Source organism: Neodiprion fabricii, chromosome 1, assembly GCF_021155785.1.
Source record: "Neodiprion fabricii isolate iyNeoFabr1 chromosome 1, iyNeoFabr1.1, whole genome shotgun sequence".
Classification (NCBI taxonomy): Eukaryota; Metazoa; Arthropoda; class Insecta; order Hymenoptera; family Diprionidae; genus Neodiprion; species Neodiprion fabricii.
The window spans coordinates 6,153,066-6,177,645 of NC_060239.1; the positions used below are offsets into that span (position 1 = coordinate 6,153,066).

Genomic DNA, 24,580 nt, shown 5'->3' on the forward strand with positions numbered 1-24,580 from the left:
CAGAGTTAATTGATATTTGCGAGAAATTCTGCAATGAATTATTGCGCGCATCGATGTACACATAATTACGGGATTCACCCGGCCTACAAAATTTTCCGTACACAGTACGGTTGAAAAATAACAAAAATATTTCTCAAGGTTTCGTGGTAAAAGCTAGTAAAAGAAAATAAATATTTTTGTCGTCAACCCAGCTCTGCCCAGGCAGTACCGCCCACAGCAATTCACAGCCCTAGAACTCTAAAGCGAGCTCTAAAGGTACCTAATCGATGTTGATCGTGAACGTATATACACCTATGTACGAACGGTACGTCAAAGTGATGAAACACGTATGCATACATTATTATGTGTACCGACTTTAGCAAGCTAGGCTGCACAACGTACGTGTGATATACGTTTCAGTCAATCAAGCAACAAATTAAAATCCTTTTTTTCCCTCCCTCTCATAATTCTCTTTTATACAATTTGCTCGCAAAGGGCAATCAGCGATGTAGTTCTACAAGGCAAATAAAAGGGAGAAAACATTTTACAAAATTGATGTGAAAATAAAGTGAAAGATAAGAAAAAAATAATATCCACCATTGAACTGGATGGCGGATACAAATATATACCTCAAGTCGGAAGACGAAAGTCGGAGTACCACAGTTATCGGTATCGAGGAACGCGCTGTAAACGTGAACATGAAGGCATGTACCAATCTCCTATGCAATACTTAAGTATATAACACTAGAAGCGTGGCTGAAGATCAACTGTTGCAGGATCAGTTTCGGCAGAAGTCGACCGACGTCGATGTGTGTATAACGGGGGATATATACGTAAATGATATACAGGTGCCCGTGGAGTTTGAATCCGTCCTCTTGATGCTTAGGCCCGATTCCTCCAACGTTTATCGAAGTTTAAACCAAGTTTAGCCTATCTCCGAACAGAACACGAATTACCTGACGTTTGCTACAAAATTTTGTAAAAAAGCTTGCCTGCTCTGTCGGTAATATGGTAAAATCGGCGGTTGTTTGCAGAACGTATAACTTCGTATGTAATAGAATCTACAAGTCCATGATGCAGAATAGACCCGATTCTACACAACGTCAAAATTCTTCTACGAAGAATGGAAATTCAACTGTAATGATCCGTTCAAGGGTTACCCTAAAACCGACAATCGCGGTAATTTACTCAATCGTATAATTATGCATCAATAATCAACCCGACCTCAGACAGCAGGGCGTGTTTGAAGGGTCGCATATCGCGCGATGACGGGCACAGCTCACCCTTTTGTTACAGACATCCCCTCCACCCTCTTCGACCACAATCAAACACGAAGACACGATCGGATGCGCAAAGCGATGCGTGGGGTTCGAAACTTCATGATTTTAGGTTAGGGCGCCCGGCGTTTCGAACAGCTGCACGCAGCACGAGCGCCGCGAGCTTTTGCGGGAGATTCAAGCTTCACTTAGCCGAACACCTCGTAACGTCACGGGCAGCTACCAAGGCAACAACTACGTACCAAGGCAACGGCGGCGGCTAGGGCGTTGCGAGGGGTGTATACCGTGCTATATACATATGATCGTTTACCGGCGCTAGATTTTCTGCTCGAGTTCAGATCGCAGGGCGTAGAGCGTAGGGATACAACTGGCGGAATCCGTCGAGAGTTAGATCATTGTTGGCGCCTTAATTTTGGTTCGGCAGATCGTTCCCAAGTCGCGTAATATTTCGAAAACATTTCAGAAACATGAGAGGTTTGACAAAAAATTTGTCATATCATTTTTGAAATTTTTCTCAACTACATGCCTATATATCGCTATGTATATAAACGCGTTCAAAACGTTCTGGAATAACTGGCAAAATATTTAAAATACAGTGTAAAATTTTCATAACTTTCGATACATATGCATACATACACATATATGTACGAGATATTTGAATCGCGGTGTAACGTATTAAACGTACGAAAAATATCGCCAAAAATAGGCAGGATATCAAATTTTTATACAATATCCGGAAGATTTTGAAATGTTCGGATAAGCTCTCTCAAAAATTTGTACAAATATATTTCTAACATATATTCCGAGCACGTTGACATAATTTGTACGCTTCTGTTATGTTGCAGAAATATTTTCGTTGCGTGTCGTGATATGCAGTGCGATGATCGACTTCTGAAACGAAACATTCTTGAAATATATATAATATATGTATATAATAAGGTGCCGTGCTGGTAGGGGTTGGTTCGGCCGGGTGGGCCGGAGGGTGGCGGCCGCGGTGGAGGTGGTGGACATAAAATCCTTCGCACATGCCTGGTGCATTCATTAGAGGGGATGTGCGGCTGCAGCCAACACATCCCTGCATCATTCCGCGGCGTGCACTTCGTGCGCAACCCCGTCCGTCGCGTATCAACCGATATCCGGATATACTCTGCCCGACGCACCCTGCCCGACTTCCAGAGCTTGCACTCACTCATTTTACCAAGTTTATCCGCAAGTGCATCACCATGTCTACGTGCACCGAATTTCAAATTTTATTCACGATCGTTATCGCATACAGCCGAGGCTTGTGATCCTGGCTGTTATTTGAGCAAGCCCTAATTTTCGAATTTCATGATCGTAGTATTTTAAATGCGGTACGGGTCGAGTTTTGTTCGAGTGATGTAATCAATTAATAATCATAATAATAGTTATTGTTGTAGTTATGCCGATTGCGTCGTTCTTTCGAAACAAAAATAATATCTATCGTAACGGGAACCCGACAATAACGCGATAAATTTATGTTAATATTGATAATGTAAAATTGTGAAAAGAACTGCAAAATCAAATAGTGCGACATTTGTTGATAAATAAATATTTCGTATGAACAATTTCTTTTAGAATTAAAAAAAAAAAAAACAAATTTTTTAATAAAAAAATTAAATCATCACGGAAGATTCAACACTGAAGAGGGTTTCCAGTACGACAACCAGGTTGCCGCCAATTTCAAGACCGGCGTTCATCATAAAAGGGTCGCGGCTTTAACCGGCCGCCAAAAATTTCATGTCCATGAATTTGAGTAAACCAGGTAACAATGCGCTCTTCGCAAACGGCGTGCGTTGCTTACTTTATTATGCATATAAATGTTTACATATACTAGTTTTTCGAGACAATTTTGAGTCCCGGAACGCTGGACATCGATCTACGGTTTCTTTAATCTGCAGTGTCAGAAGTATTCTTCGAACGAAACGAAAGAAAAGACAGAAAAAAGTAAACATTTTCACCCATTGTTCGATTTTGCAATTGACGTTTAGGTCATATTCATGTGACTATCGAATTTTTCCTATTTACGTAAATTTCAATACCTATACAACATACAATTTGTATGTTTCAATGGAATTTGTGTTTGCACGTGTATTTCGCAACTGTCGCATCGTTTTCACTGGGTTATGATATCTTGCTCAAAAAATATCGTTGATGGAAAAAAAAAAAAATATATGAAAACAAAAATATATCTCAACCTGAATATTATTTTCAACAAGTCACGTTGGAAGATACTGAAAATATATTCAGCGCAACGTGTATATTAATGAAAAAAGATTGTTGAAAGTTATACAATAATATTCTGTAATTTAATTTAACGATAACTCATCACGGAAGAGATCAACAACGAAGATCATCAACGAAGATCAGAAGATTATTTACTTGAAATTGAATTATTGATTAATTAATACCTGAAATTGTACGAATTGAAGTTGATATGAATCCCGAGTACGTTGTTAAATTACTCTAAATCATTAATCCCACGTTCAAACGGTGGAAATACAAAGAGAAATGATGCGAGGATGTATTTATTAAACAATAAAAAGAAACGGGATACAAATCGATAATGTCCCGTAAAAATTCTGACGACTCGTTGTCACGAATCGGGATGTCGCGTCAAATGCGGCGTTTGAATTTTAGCGCCCTTTCCACTGGCTGGTTCGGCAGATGCACGAAGGTCAAAAGTATTTTAAAAATAAGGCCGTAGGCATTAGTAGATTGATATGGCAGTGGATGTTAAGGGTCGGGTGGCGTTGTAATGGCAAAAAGTTTGCAAAAGGTGAGTAATTCTCCGTATATCAACAAACCTTCGATATTTCTTAATACACAACTGGAATTGCCTCTACCGCATACACGTATTCGTAACATAAATGTCTTATCTGTATACGGCGTATAGTTGAAAACGACAATACGAATCAAAAATTTTTCGCGAATGAGCGTACCAGAAATGCACTGGCGACAATGGCGACCAAGCTTCGCGAATAGTGACATTGTCGAAAACATTTACTCCGAAATATACGAATTAACATATTTGTGGGTGGTGTATATTGCGACGCAATTTCCACTCTAACCTCGTCGATAGGCTGACTAGTGGCATTTGAAGGAATTCGCAATCGCGTACCGCGTAAACTCGAGGTCGAGTTGCAAAAATGTTTTTGACACGTGTAGTAATTTCCTGAACCCTGAAGGGTTTTACAGTTATATTGCAATGTGGCACGTTTGCACAGTGTGGAAGAACTAGATATTGTGGAGTGAGTGGCTATCGAGTTTTTCTAGTTTTTAGTATTGATACTACAGAGTGCAAGGGTTGACTGGATAAGTCGCTTGGTTTCATCTTTTTTCTCTGTCTTGTTTTTACCACCAAAGAACTCTGTACACATACTAAGTACATACATAAACCAAATTCTTGCTTTTTTTTTCTTGGATTGTTGTTTTATCTTGTGTTTCTCTCTTTTTTTTTTCTCTCTAAAGAAAGAAACAGAAAAAAAAACAACAAACAAACAGAAGCAGGGCAAGGAAGTTTAGCGCAGTTAGTTTGATTGTAGGGTTGGGACTGGAGATAGACAACATGGACCAACAGTATTGCCTCCGGTGGAACAACCATCCTGCCAACCTGACAGACGTCTTAAGCTCTTTACTCGCACGCGAAGCGCTCTGCGACGTTACGTTGGCCTGCGTAGGCGAAACTTTTAAAGCCCACCAAACTATACTATCGGCGTGTAGTCCGTACTTTGAGAACATATTTCTACAGAACACTCATCCTCATCCGATAATATTTCTAAAGGATGTTAACGACACGGAGATGAAGGCTTTGCTGCACTTCATGTACAAGGGCGAAGTTAATGTTAGTCAACATTTGTTACCGATGTTCCTCAAGACTGCGGAAGCTTTGCAAATTAGGGGACTCACTGATAATAGTGTAAATAATAAAACTGAAGAAAAAAGTCCATCGCCCGAACCCGAGACCCAGACCAGTACGAGGCACACCGAATCGCCGAATCTTCAATCCCATCCAGAAAAAAGGAAACGAAAGATTTCTACAAATTACGATGTCTCTCTCACCGGGCCTCCGAGCGAAAGATTTTTGTCTGATTCTCAAGTAAGTCAATGTTGATGATATTTTATTTCTTATTCATTTTGCTTTTTCAACATAATAAATTCAGTTTGAAGCTGATTAAAGGTTTGATTTTACTACGCACGAAATAATAGATTGAAAAAAAAAACCAAAATCCTACAAATATGATGAATAATATAGAAAAGGTACTATTTTTACTCTGCAAGATACTTTTTTTTTTTATTTAAATTAAATTCCTGATTCGAGTGCGAAGTAGCAGACATGTAATATTTGCAGTGAAAATTCCATATGCTTGTATTCAATTCTTCGTTTCGGATCGTCGATCTTGTGCAAACATGATTGGCACAGTTTTAAAATCATTGAGCCACGTGTAACATTAACCATTGGCCATATATGATAAGATTATCTGCTTAAGTTTAATAAAAAATCAGACAACGAATGAAGTTACTTTTAAAATTTTCTAAAAATTGACTAATTGAAAATTATATGAATATAATTTTTGAAAAATCTATTCTTGAATTCAATTTGATTAAATATCGAAATAATTCTACAACCAGAAGGTATTTCCTGCAACTTTTGATAGCGACATCAAATTAATGCGCGTATCGATGCTATATCTGGTATTGAACTTTTGCATTTCATCACATCTGCTTGAAGTTGTAATAAAAAAAAAAAAAAAAAAATTGAGATGAATGTAATCTCATGTAATTTCAAATTACCTCATTATTCATGTCTTAGTGCTACTCTTCAGATAAGATTAGTTAAAATATATTCACATGCGTGAAAATATTCTCTATTATATTATTTGACTAGTATGAGTATGAAATGAAAATTTTTTCAAATTACCCTCATATTTTTATATCGACATTTGATGCCAATGAATTGATTTGTTAAAAAAACTATCTTCATTTGTCGAAACTAAGTGAAATGTAAAAAACAAGCTGGAACCTTCGGGACAAGTATATGCGAAAAGTAGCGATTCTAATACGTTTGTCTATTTCTTCAAACCTGCTGTCAATTGCAAAGGAACTCGATTAATATAGCAAGTTTTTCAATTTCAGACTTCGTCTCAATGTAGTTACAAATCAAGTCCCCCAATTATTCCGAAATTAAATAATACAATGGGGAGTGATGTGGAGGATGGTGGAAGACCCATCACTCCGTCGTCTCAGCCTCAGCCTCCTATAAAACAAGAAATTGATCACCACCTATCTGAATTTCCCGAAAACATCACACTTCCCGTAAGTAATAATGTTTGTTTGTTGCATTTTTCATTACTATCATCAGTTAAAAGGCATATATTGTTAACAGCGATACCAATGCTAAATTTCATTATTGTTTTCCTCAAGACTATGAAACTTTTCCAACAATTGAAAATGTTCGAGCAGTTTGATATTTGAAACTCTTATAAATAGAAAATGTATTTCATTTCACTATTCTCCCTTGCTATGAACTCAACAACTCATATTCAGCATTAAAACGCATTCCCATTAATAAATATTGTTATACTTGATGTAAGAGTGCTTATCGCCTGAACTTTACAGCTGGTTTTTCTTGCCATCGTTTCACGTACTTCATCGTGCGATGCCTTAATGTTAAATCCAGATTTGACACGTTGTTAAAATGCTCAATCTCAATATTGAACAGGTTATTTGATTTTTTAATAAACCTTTAAAGCGAACATTTGCATGTCACGTGCATGTCGTACAAGTTTTCTGTTAGCGAATATCATTAACATAATTTTGTACTGACATTCACCAGGCCTTATAATAATTTCGTGCAATAATTCGTATTGCACAGTTATGGCGAAGAAGCCTGAACACGGATGCGTGGGATTCAGGTTGCAAAAATTATCATTTGACATTTATTAGACTTTAGTCAAACGATACAGAAAGTTCATTTTTATTATAGATGAGGTAGTACCTCTTTTCCTTCAAAGAGTTAGACTATAAACCATTACCGAATGAATATTTTAGAATCAAAGAGCAGTTGGGCGAACTAGAGTTAGAAGTTTTTATTCACTCGCAATTTTTTTCAAACCCATTCTATTCGTAGCAGAATCGTAAAATTTACATTCAGCTCTTTTGCAACGCCATACGAATCCGTTCATATGGCCATTGTGTGTAGAATTGAGAAAAGTACATCGCATTAATCGATCGCCAAGTGAATCGCGAAGTGAAAAGATCAGTATTCTCGAGTGAGGGCACAGACTGTTTAATCACAAAAGTCCACTCTCTATTCAGATACTTTGTACGGATGGTAAATATTTCTAGTGCAATATATTATACTCCATCAATTGCCAGAAATCTTGGCATTTTCATGATAAAACAACTGTACATGGCTCACTTATGTTGAATTAAGGAGTTACTATCATTTGAGGGTTTATTCAGGTATTCGTTTGTTCTCTAAACTGCAAGGAAATTATTATTCTGAGACATCTATACATGGATATGATTGTATGATTTCAGCTAATACGAGATTGTTCATGGGTGTGCAGAGCATAAATATATGTTTAAATGTTATAATGTTGCTCCAAGGAAAGAACTTCTCTTTTAGATATGTACTTACAATTTCGATTGCTTTTTTTTTTTATATCAATTTTTATCATTCAATTAAAGGTGCGTTTATCATTCAATACATGGTTTTGTTACTGTTCCCTGAATGAAAATCTATCTAGGCACAAATAATCTGCCCGCTAATTGCCGATTCTTACATTGGTCAAATGAAACATTTGAAGGAAGGGATTGTTAAGTTCAGAAAAGAAAAAAAAAACTTCTTTGCAAAAAAAATTTCAAAGTATTAGATGTGTTTATTAAACACATGTCCTTTCCTTCTCTGTTGACAGACTAATATGGCGTGGGAGGTTCAAAGTGATGGGAAGAGTGAGAATACCATGGATGGTCAGAACGCGCAAGTTGATCCTAGCAATCGTAACTTCCTTCTGAAGCATGTCTCGCTCAAAACAGCCATCATGGCTGGGGGCTACCTTTCAGTCAGAGCGCCAGAAGCCCTATTCAGTAACCATGGAAAGAAAGAAAAAATGACGAAAAATTATGTATCACCCCATGAACAATCTTATCCGATTAAGTCTCGTTACGCGATAAAAGCTGAGCCTGAGCAATCTCACAATTTTGCTTCACAAGTTAGCCCAGTAAGCACTAAATCGCAGGATGATTTTAATTCTGTAATGAATTTTGGTTCAGATATCCTGCGACGGGAATTGTTAATGCCTCGGTCAAGTCCAAGCGAATTGTTATTTCGTTCTCATTCAGGGAGACGAGTAGGCAAATTTAGGCCAGGCTGGTTGGAAATATTTCATTGGTTACAGTACGATGAGAAATTGCATACAATGTACTGCAAGTATTGCAGAAAGTGGAGCGAAACTATTCCAGAAATTCGTACATCCTTCGCAGCTGGGAATGGAAATTTTAGGCTCGAGATTATCAATCATCACGATAAATGTAAGGCACACAATTTATGCGTTGCAAAAGAGGCGGAATCGAAGGCTGATTACTATTATCGTCACTTGAAATAACCAGCTAAATATGTCGATAATACAAATTTCCTCATATCCATTAACATTCCTAACTGTGGCTCGAACGGCTTCATAATTTTAACAGGATATTATTTGTTACGTTTTATGAAAAGGTTTTAATGTATTTGTTATGAAAACTCAGGTTAAAGACACACCATTACTAAATTATGTAGATATCAATATGATATTGGTTGGGTCTTTGTTTTAATTTTATTGCGACGCGCTCTGTAGCTAAAATATATTGTCGTAGTATTTTCCAATATTGTGATGTATGATCCAGCACGCTCTGTCATTTTGACTTCTTGTAGATCTGAATATTTTCTACTAATATCTCAACGAGAGTGCATTGGTCAGTTTAATACAAGTACTCTTGGTAACAATAAAAATAATTTCTTGAATATCAAATCTATTTTTAGAAATTTTTGTGATATTATTGTTGCAGTGTACAGTAAAGCTACGTAAAAGTATCTTAAGACATTCATTGATCTGTGATTCAAAGTAGATGTCATACGGAAATTGGAACTTATCAGTACTGCAGAGGCAACATTTATTTCATTAAATCATTACTCAGATATTTGCTTACGTGCCAAGACATACTTTGAATATCTCGCAAATTTCGATTTTCAATATAAGTCTGAATAGACGCCTTCCAGAAATATTTTTATAACATATAATTATCATGAAATAAGAAAAAATGTTTATATGGGGGCAAGTTATTAAAGTTTTTATTATATTTTTTGAACTGTTGAAATTATGCTTAATTTATAATAATGTCACGTTTATGTTAATAATTAATATGGCATTTTTATATAAAAAAAATGTTTATTTTTTTATTTGTTACTATTGTTGAACAGTATCATTATCCACATGTAATTATTGTTCACTGGATAAAAAGTATTTTAATAATTGAATTATTGTTATAATACAGAAAATTTTTCCAAACACCACCAACTCCTGACTAGGTTTTTTTCATTTTCGTCAAACAACAGCAAGAATTTTATTACATCCACAGAAAAATTTGTCATGTCTTATCAAAAGTATAATGCTGAATATAAGAAATGGGTATTATACATTGGCTGAACAGTGATTGGCATCAATTCCACCATTGGTAAAGATCCTTGTAACAATAGTTGCAAGAAAATTCAAGCTGTTTATATACCCTAAATAGTAACAGCCATTTTCAATATGACACTAAATAATTGCCTCATTGTCATGCACAGGGACATCCTGTAAGTCTCTTAGGAGAGGATGGAGGGCCAACCACAGGTACCCTCAATGACGGCGTACCAGGAACAGAACCATCTGAACACCACAACCCACATGAAATTCTTGACGGACTTGATGGTAAGATCTGAACTCATTAAAATAACATTTTATCATGATCTAACATATTTCCTACGCTATTAATGAAAAGCAAATCCCTTTCTCAGAGAAACTCAATGAGTAAAATATTTGATAACACACATTTTACCCAGTAGTATGCATTAATTATACTTGAATAAAATTTACAAAAACTCGTGTGTACAACTTTGAGGAAACGTAAAAGAACTTTAAACCTTAGATTTTATGTTTTATTTATACCAGTTACGAAATTTAACAACTCAATTGGCTCTAAAAAATCAGATCTTATTTCTGTGACGGTTTTCTCTTATTGCGTAAATTATCTGATATTTATTATATCTGTTTACTATGACAGAATTTACATGTATGAGACTGGATTTTATTTGGATATTTGTTATATGATTTATTCGGTAGCTGGTTGCGATGGGAAATATGTTAGATGAAAAGAAATCGTGGGACTACTATGCATGCTTACTAAAATTAAACTTCCAAATAATATGATATAATGTAAAAGTATCCCTCGATTTCGAATGACGTGAGTAGCCAAATGTATATTATAGGATCCAGGTTATTGTGTAAACTTTAGTATTGTGGTGATGGTATTGTGCATTTGCTGATTCAGTGTATTAGAATTATGCAAGTGTGTTATCATGACAGCACCTAACAATTTTCGTTTGTTAAAACTATAAGCAAATGGACCATACTTGCGAAATTTCGATATAGCGTGTGGGTTGCTAAGTAAGTTTGATGATTCTGTTGATTACTGCTGTGTCAAATACGAGTACAAGGTGTTCTTCGAAGGTATCTAACCACTCCATTTTCAAGCGTTCAAGGAGACCCAGTGCTACGAAAGGAGGAAAGCAAGAGTATAACATGTTTACTTGTTTCTTTCTCATCGAAGGATTATGTAAGTCTCCTCATATTTTGATAGACAACTTTCGAAGAAATGTAAATATTAAGTGGAAATAAAGAATTACAGTGCTGTTGATCATTATAACCGGCAATCAGTTTTGTTTTTATCTGTTTTTTTTTTACTTTACTCACTTTGGTATTTATGATTTTTGTATCTACGAAAGTTGCATCTGTCAGCATATGTCGATACTTATACAATACTTCCCTGAATAGAATACTATCATTGATTATATTGTTGTTTGATGAAAATAGTTTCTTACGCTTGGTCTTTACCGCGACGTTGAAGATGTTGCAATGTGTAATAGATCCTTTGAAACAACCTCCTGTACCTGAAGACATAGGAATGTGTGCGTGTCTATGCAGTAGGTTCGTGTGATGTGTGTGTGGATGTATGTATGCAGAGATCAATTGCTGACTTGATACTTCGGTATAAATTGGGGTTTTCGGTGCATGTCTGTATTCTACTCTCTTGCATTCCTTACCGTGTCTACAACAAGTACCTAGCGAACTCGATCATCATTCTCATATCTTATATGCTGTTCATTTGCTGCTGCATGGTGTTACCATTTGACACTGTCGATTTCAAGGATGAAATGCGTTTTTTAAAATGCGAGTGCAGAAAAAAAAAAAATGAAATAAAAAAAAGCTGAACGATACAGAATAAAAAAAAAAAAAATGTATATTCACTGTCGTGATGCGTTTGCGTTCTATTTAGCAACAGTCTTGACAATTGTAGTGTGTGAAATAAGTAGAAGAGCCGAAGATGAAATGACGTCGTCAGTTGGCAATTTACGATGTTTGAGAAACGTAAGCATAAAAGTATTGCTATTTGGTATTCTTTTTTAATTTACCTTTACAAGTAGGTGTGTGCTTATATAATATATTTGCTAAAGTAGGTTCGGTATGTTGTTTCAATTGATTAAATGTATTTCTATACTTGAAACAAATGATAATAATAATATTGATAATAATAATAATAAATAATTGTAGAGCCTGGACTTTGTTAGATTCAATTGTAATGTTATATTAAAGATTCAAAAGGGATCTTGTATTCCAGGATCGACAGGAACTAGCAAAAAAGAAAAGGACGTAAAATATGACAATTATAAAATTGACACACACCTTGGTTTGGAATGTTGTAAGATGTGTGGAAAAACTGTGGCCAACGTTAAAAAGCACATGAAATCACATAACCCTGACAAATATCAGTGTCGCATATGCTTGATATCATTGACCAGATCCGACAATCTAAAGAGACATATTAAGCTGAAACATGGAATTCGAGAGGGAAATCATCCCTCGCCGTTCATGCCTTTGGATACGAAACATTTTTTAGGAAAAGATAACGCGGACTATCTCACCTAAATACAAGGCGTCAATACCTAATCGCTAAAAGAAAAAAACTGAACGAAATAAAATAAAAATAATATATACATATATATTTATATACAATTTAAAGACTCACGTACACGATATTATATTCCCTTCCCAGAATCCAAAAGACCCTCCCCTCCCTCAGCCCATCCCACTCATAATTAATATATATTTGCCATTGTTGTAATTGCCATTTTAGTGATTTATTTAGGGAAACAGTATTATACGAAAAGGTTGTGAAAAACGTCGAAGACTGAATATGAATTTAGAGTCATTATTATTGTGGCTCAATTAAGTCATTGTAACTAGTCTCAAGCCCATGGGCTAATGTAAACAGGTTTTTAGGCTTTCTTGTGGTGCCTTTTAGTACAAGACTAATCAATATGTAATCTTTAATACATATAATTCATAACAGTACATACCTAGATAAATGCATGTCTGATCAAGTACGTTCCTTCGCAAATCTCTTCTATTTAGATGGTCATTTTTACCCTCGCTTTTCTCTATTTACAGATTCGACATTTTTTACTCCTCCAAGCATTGAAAGTGTGCCGATATCGGATATAGAGAAAGTAAATGTGTCTGATTTTTATGAAAAACTACCGCATACATATACGAGTAAATGTAAAATATGTGGGAGAATCGTATCGAATCTACGGAATCATTATTTGACGCATAATCCAGGGAACTATGTCTGCCCAATGTGTGGCTGTCATAGGACAAGATTAGATAATCTAAAGGATCACATTAAACGTAAACATCCCAACATACAAATAGTTAGTAGCAACACATTCTTTGGCTGAGTTAAATTTCACATATTCGAATTATTTTGTCAAAGATTATTAAAAATTCGGAGAATTTTGCTGGGCAACAATTAATACATTTCCTAAATTGCCGTTCAATTTTACTGTACTTTTTTTCATTCTTATTATACGCGAATACTAGGACATTGTCACGCAACTATATGTTTGCCCTGAGCAAGACTACCTTTAGAACAATATTTATGGAATCCAAGAAAAATATTTTTGGCTATTTGATATGAACGGCAGGGATAGGAAAGAAATTTATAAGACGAAAAAGTTGAGTAGAAAGGTATTTCTTAAGACTGACATTGGCAAAACGGACATTGAATCGTACTCACAAGACATAGGTCCTAGTATTCCCAATAATCCTAAAGTATATTTTAATATTATAGATAATTAAGATATGTGTGTGACTAAATTTGAATTAAGGAATATTAACGTTAATTGAGAATCGCTACTCGATAAGAAGGTCAAGGATATCGAATAAGTAAGTGAATGATTGATGGAAGTGAATGTGAGTGGTGAGATTGTAAAGATTATGTGTTGTCAAGGGCTAAGGGGGATCTCTCCTTCTCTCTCTCTCTCTCTGTTCCAGTGTTGGCCAGTGATGTCTCACTGAAGAGAGAGGAGGGGATTTCCCCTCTAACTCAACCAACGGAGCTCCGGCTTTCCTGCTGGATGCCTCCTCCCTCGCGACCCCGGGATACATGGGTAATGAGAGGGCCAGAGGCAACTAACGGGTATAACATGTTCATTCCAATACCCGGTGAATCCAGTCCTCAATTATACAGCTGTCGGCAGTGCGGCAAATCAGTCAGTAATCGTTGGCACCACATTCGATCCCATCAATCGCAGAATTGCCAGTGTCCATTTTGCAATACTGTATTCACTCGAAGTGACAATCTTAAGGCACACATTAGAAGTAAACATTCGTCATTTATCTAGAATAAATAACTCGCAAATTAATTATTTGACAAATTTTTCGCTTAGAGCATTATTCTAGCTTCGTAAGTAATACAAGTATGTCGTTTATATCTCGATGCTTGTTTGCGTATTAACCAAAGGCGTATGCACTAATATCAGTCCATCTATAATACTATTCTCGTGATCTTTGCGCAACATGTCAGGAAGACACCAATTTCATTTACACTTTCTGTGCTGTTAAACGCTATTTCGCCCGCCTCGAACATAGATCACCACTTATACTTGGCGTCGATGAGCATAGTCTTACCAAATGCTAACTTGTAGGTTCAAGTTAAGAAAACCCCCATTGTTACCTGTTAAGGTACCTCTTTTGCCCCCCTTCAACGGTCAGCTAGTATTTTGTCGAGGTTTTCGAATTTCGACCCATTATGTATGATTTATTCATATTTCACCGGACGTGAATTGAAAACTGTAGAAACGAGTGTGACACGAGGCAGCATATTTTTTTTGCTAGTATGTGCACCTAATAGATCTAATATTATATTCCATATAGGAGGTATTTCAGTCTACAACATAGTAGCTTGTATTCAATGAGAGAATCTCCATTACGCATTAATCATTATTGTACCCCTCATGTGCCATACAGATTACATAGTTCGTTAAGTATTTAACTTTTTGCTTTTGAAGCCATAATTTATATTTAGCTATTAATGTTTAGACGATAGAATATTATAATGTAAATTGTAATATTTTTGTACTTGCTATTTGTGAAATAAATGATAATTTTACTTTATATAACAGGTATGTCTTTGTTGGTGGGGTGGAAGGTCGGGGATGGGAGGGGGTGGTAAAGGACGGAAGGGTTTGATAAAAACTGAATTACATGTTCCCAATAGTTAGGTGTTACAAGCCGATCTTTCTGATTTTAAATCAAATGAAAATAACAATCACCATTTTATAACGATGTATTCCCCCGTCTATCTTTCTATTCTATCTCTTCCCTATCTGTCGCTCTCACAAGTAATTACATGCAACTGACACTTAATGAAAATCTAATAAATCTAACAAAAGGATCCTACTTTAACAAAGGTACTCTTATCGTTCCCAATTTTGTGTGTGTATATATACGTATGTTTATATATATATATATATATAAACATACACCTATACATACATATACGTGTATATATTTATACATAATGTATATATATATACATGTGTGTGTGTATGCGCGTGTATATATGCATACATTTATGTATATGAATATAAACTGTTACCATTCAAAATGATCAAGATGTCAACTACCGAGATTTAGTGTGCTGTCATGAATAATAAGTATTACTTCAGGTTACGATACCACAAATGATCAGTGGCTAAACTAACTTATGTATCAGGTCTACATTAATCAGGACAATTGATCTAGTTTAATTGACATTGCATTTATGCGACAGTGGTCGACACATAAATTCATTGACATCGTCACTGTTGCGAAAGATGTTACATACTATTTTGTACAAGCAATATTATTCCTATGGATAATACCCATAGAATTCGACGAGCTTCAATCGCCATGTTGACGATAATTTTTTCACAATTGAACCATTGACATTACGCAAGGAATAATTTGAGAGAACTTTGATGAATGCAACGGGATACTGTCGGTCGTTTTTTTTTCTGTACATATCTATGTTGTTTTTAATTATAACATATCGTTAATTGAGAGGTAACAGTTGGCTCGTCCGCATAAATGAGTAATAGACTAGATCAATGCAGTATAAAGAAAAAAAAAAATCTAGCGAGCATAGGTGGGGAAGGTGCAATTGAGTGACTTGTCTTGTGTTGATGTTGCAGGTTCAAAAGCCTGGCACATGCGGCTGACGTTTGACCGGGTGCCAGGCGGCTGCAACCTTCACAGGTGCAAGCTGTGCGGCAAGGTGGTGACGCACATCAGGAACCACTACCACGTCCACTTCCCTGGCAGGTTTGAGTGCCCTCTCTGTCGTGCCACGTATACTCGTAGTGACAATTTGCGCACACATTTTAAATTTAAACATCCCGAAGCGAGAAAGATTGATCTTAATGATTTCATGGCTGGTTCCTTGGCACTCGCTGCGAACAATGATAGTATGAACACTCTTTCCTAGACGCTCTAGGAAAAAAAAGATTGTTTCATCATTTTGAACACCAAATCTATAGGTTCTACGCTTACAAAAAAAAAAAAAAAAAATAGTGGAAAAAAAACACAATTAATTGTTGAGGTAAGATCTAAGGACAATGTATAGGACAAGGAGGGCAGCCTTAGTTTTGGTCCAAAAGTCATGGCAATTGAAAACTATACATAATTGGGAGCAAATGTGGTGCCAATTCCTCCCTTAGTTGCTGCTGAGTAGCATTGGCAAGTTGGCAGCCAGGAAAAAAAATTATTAATATTAAATAAAATGACGGAAAACGATGAAAAAAAAAACAATAATAATAATATTAAAAAATAAAATCGTATAAACTAATTCATTCGATTTGCAGGGTGAAGTCATCTAGTTGTTGAAAGTTTTTAGTTGAATTTCATATTAGATTGTGAAACAATAATTTCCATTCAATAGCAATATTAAAAATACATATACTACACCCTAAATGTAAAGACGGAAAAAAAAAAAATGAAATTACTAATCCACAACGAAAATTCTGTCCTACATGTCGCCAATTTTGATATGTATAAAAAAAAAAAAAGAAAAAAAATAATGAAAATAGCATAAAATAACTAATATGTCTGTAAAGAAAATTAATTTCTTTTTCTCTAATATGAACTTTGACTACAAAACGTTACTTGTTACAAAACACCTAAAGTCTATATAATGATAAAACTGCACACCGCAAACTATAATGCAGCAAATAGTGGAAATTATGAGACATTCCACGATTGGGACTTAAATCTGTAGGCAAGAAAAAAAAAAAAATTTTTATTATTATTGTATTGGATGATTTATAGTACTATATTTTATACTTTATATAATCTACTGTTATATTCTACATTGGTTGGAGATAGTAACGTTAAAACACAATTTATCCAAGGGGTGGTTAGATATTCACAACATCATTGCACATTGATATTTAATTGGTTGAGGTGCAATCCTATTCTTCCCGTTTTGTTTTTTTTTTTTTTTTAGTTTTTTTTTTTTTATTCTATTCACATCAAAACACGTATCATATAACGACCTATATTGTAACGATGACAAATACACAGTCGAATAGCTATTCAAAGGGCCACGTTAAAACTGGTCTGTAACTATTTATCTTACCTTCGATATGTTTCTTTTTTCTCTCTCTTTTTTTTCTGTTTTGTTTCTCGATTATTCTATCATGTTCTCTAAAAATAGCACTTTGCATAGTTACGGCTACACACATACCTATAATTTAATATATATCTAGAATATTAATATATTATGCAGATTATTAAGTATAATAATATATTGATAATTTATTTAATATTGTTTTACTGTTTTATGATTTTATATATTCTATTACTGTTTGATGAGAGCATGTATACGGCTACACATATTAATTTATTAACAGTGAAAAATGTCAAGGTGCACCGTAGGCCTACCCCTGGCAGACCAGCCGCTGGTTCTTTATTATTGTTTCAAAGATACGATCGAATACAAGGCTGTAGATGTTCTACAGTAGCTCATACTTCAGCTTACCAAATATCCGCCGGGTGTTTAGCTAAAATGAATTTATTATTATTGTTATTATATTATTTTTTTCTAATTTTTTTTTTTTTTTTTTTCCCTGGAATAACGAAGAATTAACCACTTATTCTGATCCGTATGTTGTTTGTTTGATATTTTTTTCTCGCGAGGAAAGAAAAACTAATAAGAAAAAACAAAGATTATGTTTCATACTACATACATGTCACTGCGATTTATTTGTCAGCACTCGTCAGTACTATCTGAAGTTCATAACTTTTTCGCAACGAAAAATCACTTGAGATAGTTCGCTCGAACGATTCATAATTCATTTTCCCGTAATGTTAACTTCGAAGGTTTAAATTTAAAGGAAATTAATGTTTTTCAAAAAATACTCGGCACAGATTTCACAAAACAAACAGCTTGCACTATCGCAGGCTCCTTGGCTGTTATTGAAACTTCTTATTGATTAAAATTACTACTACATATAGGTATTTATATATTTACAACTGCGTGGTGTGGAGTGGAACATTGTGATATAATAGATTGGTGCTAACACCTTATTGAAATTGAGAAGAATTTAAAGAAATCGTGCAATATTGCGATAGTATGGAGCGAGGGGTTATTTCTCAATAACTATATTAAGTTTTCAATTGTCAAAGTAAAAAAAAAGGAGAAGAAAAAAAAAACTAAAAATACAAGAAAGGAACCGAGCAGAGGCTCGTCGAGTTCTTGAAATTTGAAATTATTAGCGTTTTGTGTACATAGGAAATGTGATACTACGACAGGGGTCGGGGGAAATGGAAAGGGGAACGTAAGGAAAGAGAGTATTACCTAGGTAGAAAGATGTTAAATAGTTAATGACGGATTAAAATTGAATTACCACAAGACAAGCTACGATAGTGCGAAGAAAAAGAAACTATGGCTGTGCAAGAGAACATTATGAGTGTAGTTAAATAGGATAGGTGTAACCTAGGGACTAGGCTTAGCTGATAGGATAAGGGTACGTTAATGTTTCATTTTAATGCGTAGACATCTTGTTGAGTGATAACACCTAGCTCCTTGTACATTATTATATTAAATAAAAAAAAAAAAAATACTATTATTAATATCTCTTTATATAATAATATATACAAATTACAATTAATTATAATATATCTTCATATTATTATATATATATATATATATACAATTATTATGTTATTTTCGGGGAAGTTGTATATCTCGCGTCTAGGACTATTCCACGGCGCAAAAGAATTTTCATTGAAAATCTGTTACTGCAATATCAGAACGAATTGTTTGATTTCTTCTGCGTTCCATGGAACATTTCTTAATCTGAATAATCATTTGCCGAGACCATATTTGCATTTTCTAACGCAGTAGCAGAAAGGAATCTTTACTTGATTTTTTTTTTTTTTGTTTTTTTTCACACTTATTTTTTTCGTTCGTTTATTTATGTCTAAAAATTACTCTGTCGCCTTCTATTAAAAATCAATGACAATTACAGTTACTTACCGGACACGTGCTGTATTGCAATTTGACAGCAGCAGCGGCACACTGCGGCACTACACATAACATAAACGAACTGCTGAAAGTTTAGAGCTACTACGCTACATTTATACTATTGTACCATACCCTAGTAAACCTTAAACCATTTATCAAATCTTTTATTACATATAACAGAATAACGAACATCGTTTTACTATACATAAATCATTATATAACTTTGGCTCGAAACGTACAATAGGCACATATTTCTGACCATGCAGATAAAATATATTAAACTAAGAATAACCGATTTTATTACAAAAAAATATATATATATATTTTTAAAAAAATATATATATATATTATTATTATTCTAACATAATTCTTATGTTATATTATACATTATACATTTTAATTATAATGTAGATAATATGGATGAAAAAAAATTAACCACATGTGCATTTAATGTATTTCTACTAATTTTTTGATTAAACATAATTGTGTGTTAACGGTTTGTTTTATTTTCCAGCTCTTGTAGATCTAATGCGTTTACAATTGATCTAAAACTTTTTTTTTCAAATCATTTAATAGGTAGTACAGTTAATTAAGATTTAAAGTGTGTTTTATCTATGCGATATTGTGGATTCGGACCCCAGACGATTTTGTAAAAGTATTGCTTGCAGGGCTGGGGAGAAGGGTGACCGGCTCGTATCTACGCGTTGCTGACCAAACGCAGTTGTTTTTCAAGCTCCCCAAACCTTACACAGACGCTCCCACCCTCTACGTTTGTACAACGTGTGGCAAAACGGTTCGCAACAAATGGCATCATAATCAGTTTCATAATCCAGTACAGTTCACTTGTCCTATATGCAATAAAATTAACTCGAGATTTGATCATTTAAAATTGCACGTTAGGACGAAGCATTAAAGCTGTAGATTATTTATACTCTGCAAGTACCAAATAATACATGAAATATTAGCACAAACCTTCGAAGAGTCGCTTCTCGTCTGACACTTTCTTCGTAGGTCTGTGTTAATATTCTTCTTCTTTAAATAACTTAAGTCTTCCGTATCAATTTAGTCAGTACTGAATAGATTGGTGAGGATTATTTATAAGTTTGTAATGATAACAAGTATCAATAAAAATCATCTACAAGTACCAAGATGGCTTTTGTGTGATTCATTTTTACGAAAGAACAATGCCATGCCATGATTTTTGTTCTTAGAAATGTGCCGTTTTGAAGAACATGCAAGTATGAATGGAATATAAGTATAGGTAATGACAAATCTGATACGCCCATTATCCTGCTAACTGTATGAAAATTTCACACTGACTTTTCTATTGTTTCAGAGCTTAAAAACTGGAGGATATCTCAGATATTTGAGAGAGTGAGTAACTCAGACGAGAGGAGACGATGTTCCTTGTGTGGTAAGGTCGTTACTAACGTGCGAAACCATTACTACGTTCATTATCCAGGGAAATATGCCTGTCAGCTATGCCCAGCTGTTTATACGCGTAGCGACACTTTGCTGACACACACACGTGCCAAACATGCTCACGTACAATAACATCGAAAATACTTTCAGCTATATTAATTCAATCAAGCTAGCAAGGAACTTCTTTCACAACAGAGAACATATCTTCTCCATGTTTCTACTACCTCCTAACAATTAGCCTGGGAGCAAATTAAGAAAAACAAGTAGGGCACCGAGCGCATATTATTTCATATTGAGATTAAGGAATGTTAAGGCAAGTTATATAATTTAACTTTGCATATATATATACATATATATTGCAGAAGTTCTAACGTTCACAAGATTAATCTAAACGTAGGTTGTATAATTTAACTTACTCAATTGTATACAATCGTTTTGACATATTTCGAATTAGATACTTTGTGACGTCAGGAAATATTCGAATTCAGAATTAAGTCTTTCGCTTTTTACTCAAAGTATTTATGGCACGTATTATATTTCCATATCTATTATATATTTTCAGTTGTGAAAAGATTCATTTCTAGTTAAACTCGAATGCTTCAAGTGTGATAAAAGTGCCCAACTTATGAACCTGCGTTTTAACTGATTTCGAAAACTCAAGCATTTGGCGCTAAACGTAATTAACGTGATCAAATCGATCAAATAGAAGGAAGAAAAATTACTTGGGGAAAAATTATTTCCACCCTACAAGATGACTAATTTTGATGTTTTCTCCAGTAGTATGTTTATATTGTAATAATCAACGCAAGTCGTTCAATTTAATTGATTTGGTGTACCAAAGAATATTTTATTCCAATTCACCGATCATTGTTAGTAGGGAACTAGGTGGATAATATCATTAGTATTGCATAATACTAACGTTTTTTACAATATGCCATCTTCTTTCACAGTTGTGCGCGTTATAGAAAAAAATCAGACTGATAAAATTGTTAAGCTAGGCTCTTTCTTAGCAGCAATAACATAGTATAAACTTATTTATCATAAGTTGATTTTATACTGTTAGTGTTATGCTATTAAGTTATTATATTCTCATTCCATGTTAATAATCCGCATTAAGTGGAATGTAAACGTGTAGTGACTGATTGTGAAAGGAACATAGAGGCTCTAATGATATGTAATATATTTATATTCAAAAGCATTCAAAAATAATGTAATGACTAATGTAATGATAAAAGTTGACGTGAGTGAGATCATTCTTCAAACGTAAGATTCACGACCATCTTACTTCCATTTTTACATTGAGTAAAATAAAAATTAAGATAGAAAAATTGTATTCAATTGATTGAATAAATCGTCAATACTTGTTGGCATGTATGTACCTATAGTTCCAGTGGTATTCTTTCACGCTTGCGATGCATAAAAATCGATGCTACAATTGTAAAATATGAATGACCGTGAATATGAGAGAATCGATTTGTTTGAATGGTGTGTTCGGCAGTGATGTAAGTGAGATAAAACTGTGCATGGTGTAAAACTGAATGAGTTTTCTGAAATGCATATAGATATATATATATATATATATAAAAATATTTTTCTCTTCACATGGTATTATCTGTATTCTGTGAGGTGAAATTTTCGAAAGAGTAAAATTACTAATAGATTGATGAACAAAAATACATTAGAAAGTTGGGGGTTTTCAGGTCCACTCCCAACCATTACGGCTGGACTTACTTATCACGAGATGTTCGCTGTATCCGTGAGCAGTCCAACTCTCTGGCGTTGCAGAGCATGCGGGAAACAGGTAACCAACCGATGGCATCATTTCCATATCCACACGGCTCAACGATCACTGTGCCCTTACTGTCCAGCCACGTACAGCCGAATTGACACGTTACGCTCCCACATACGTACCAAGCACAGAGATCTTCTTTTCACAAAGGCGTTGATGTAAAAATTAGCATAAATAACATTCATTCTTACAAAAGCATATTGCTTAATGGATTCAATGATGGAAAAAACTGATGTAAAAAGTTTCCAATTTGAATTAATACACACAGTTTTCGATGCATAGGAAAAAGTATTTACTAAAGTTACTCGTTTGACAAAGCCAACAAAATTAAAGGTATAACGAACAATTATATTTGTATCAATGTAATACAGCACACGATATCAGGGGAGACTGATATTTTTATGTGGTTAACTCCGTTACTGTTTTCCAATTCATACATGTGAACAAAGCAAAACTAAAAAAAGTTTAAAAAAAAAATACAAAAAAAAAATATACATATTGATAATCATCTTGTCTAACATTTGTTATTATTGACAGAACTGATTGTTTCGTATTGTTCAACTACTCGGTGTAAATCGCATGTGAAAAGATTCGATTCATCTAATAAACAGCCGTCTACCACGCTCCGCATAAATAATGTTGAGAATGACAGAATGTATTTCAATTATTTACAATTTTAAGAATTTTTATTTTTTCGCCGAGTACAAATTTAGGGCACCTCTTATAAATGCATTAAATTATATACTTCAATTGAAAAATGAGGCAGATTTATTAGTCACTGCTTGAATTGTAAATAATAACCAATAGATTAAATGAGAAAAAATTGTTGTTACAGACATTGGATAAGTGCAATATTCCGTTTAAGGTTTTTTCTATCAAAGTTATTATAAGTGTTCTAAATTCTTGTTTTTACATTAGAATGTACAATAAGGTCCCTGTTAAATACACGTAGAATTGGACAGTATCATACAACAACGAGGCCAGTTAACTCGTCCTGATTTTAATTTACTTTAGCTAGTGAATTTTTGAACTTTTAACCATCGCTAATACTTTTAACACGTACTTTGAGGCAGAGAGAAAAGGTATTTGCAATTTAAGAGATTCTGTCCTTAGCTCTGGGAAAGTACGAAATTGAATATGCAGAATGCGTTTACTCTAAATAAGTTCTTATAAATTACTGAATTACTGGATGGTACTCTCCGATAAATACTAAAAACAGGGATCAACTCAATATATTTTTAAGATAAAAATCCCAGTTTAAATTACATTTATCATAAGATTCACATGCTGCTTGAAAACATATTTGAATGAACTTGTGAATTTAGTTTTATACTGTTACTGCATTTCTTAATCATTCAAATTACGGATTTTCTGTAAATAATGCTAAGTGTAAAATTGATTAATTATAATTTTGTTACAACAGTGCTTCTAACGATAAGGACAGCACTGAAAATGGTTATCATTGTAAATATTTAGTTATAGTGTAACTTTCGGAAGAACTGATACGTTATTTGATTCATTCATTGTAATCTATACATTCAAAAAAGTCGGCCTGGTTAAAAGAATCTTTTAAAAAAACCGACCAAAGTCCATCAAAACTGTATAAAATTTAATTAGATACAATTAGGTGGATCGGTAGAGCCATGTAGAGCTTTGAATTGTCAATAGAAAATTGACGGTTTTCACTAGTGAAAATTCACCGTAGCTGTTAAATAAAAATTTCTTGAACAGAAATCGGAATGAAAATTCTTGGACGTTTTATACGATATTTTTAACTACGGTTATCTCAACGTTTATATTAAATTACTCACTTGTAGTTGTAATATTTATAGCATATATGAAAGATCAGTTTCTTAATCTTACTTACGCAGCTGATTTCGAGTTACGTATTATTTGCACAAAGTTTAGTACGAAAATTTGTACTCGCTTTCACCCTATTATAATGTTC

At 34.3% G+C, this 24,580-nt stretch overlaps 1 protein-coding gene across 14 annotated transcripts; it reads left to right on the forward strand.

The window, feature by feature from the left end:
* Positions 1-2,296: 2,296 nt before the first annotated feature.
* Positions 2,297-23,824, forward strand: LOC124184167 (protein abrupt). 14 transcript variants are annotated; one of them, XM_046573670.1, is made up of 6 exons: positions 3,506-4,053; positions 4,805-5,373; positions 6,411-6,590; positions 10,105-10,228; positions 16,090-16,219; positions 20,078-20,256. In XM_046573670.1, the coding sequence occupies exons 1-6, from the start codon at positions 3,942-3,944 to the stop codon at positions 20,130-20,132; spliced, it is 1,170 nt and encodes a 389-aa protein (XP_046429626.1). In that variant the 5' UTR covers positions 3,506-3,941; the 3' UTR covers positions 20,133-20,256. The 14 variants fall into 14 exon arrangements, with proteins under 14 accessions (XP_046429521.1, XP_046429528.1, XP_046429571.1 ...); XM_046573679.1 differs by having other exon boundaries at positions 3,507-4,053; positions 20,090-20,256; XM_046573615.1 differs by lacking the exons at positions 16,090-16,219; positions 20,078-20,256 and adding an exon at positions 12,195-13,017 and having other exon boundaries at positions 2,307-4,053.
* The last annotated feature ends 756 nt before the right edge of the window (positions 23,825-24,580 follow it).

What these genes read in the sequence shown, in the direction of transcription:
- LOC124184167 (XM_046573565.1), top strand. Translation starts at nt 3,942, where the DNA reads ATGCACGAAGGTCAAAAGTATTTTAAAAATAAGGCCGTAGGCATTAGT. An exon ending in GATTTTTGTCTGATTCTCAA is followed by an intron (nt 5,374 to 6,410) that starts GTAAGTCAATGT and finishes TTTCAATTTCAG; the next exon opens with ACTTCGTCTCAATGTAGTTA. An exon ending in CCGAAAACATCACACTTCCC is followed by an intron (nt 6,591 to 8,194) that starts GTAAGTAATAAT and finishes CTCTGTTGACAG; the next exon opens with ACTAATATGGCGTGGGAGGT.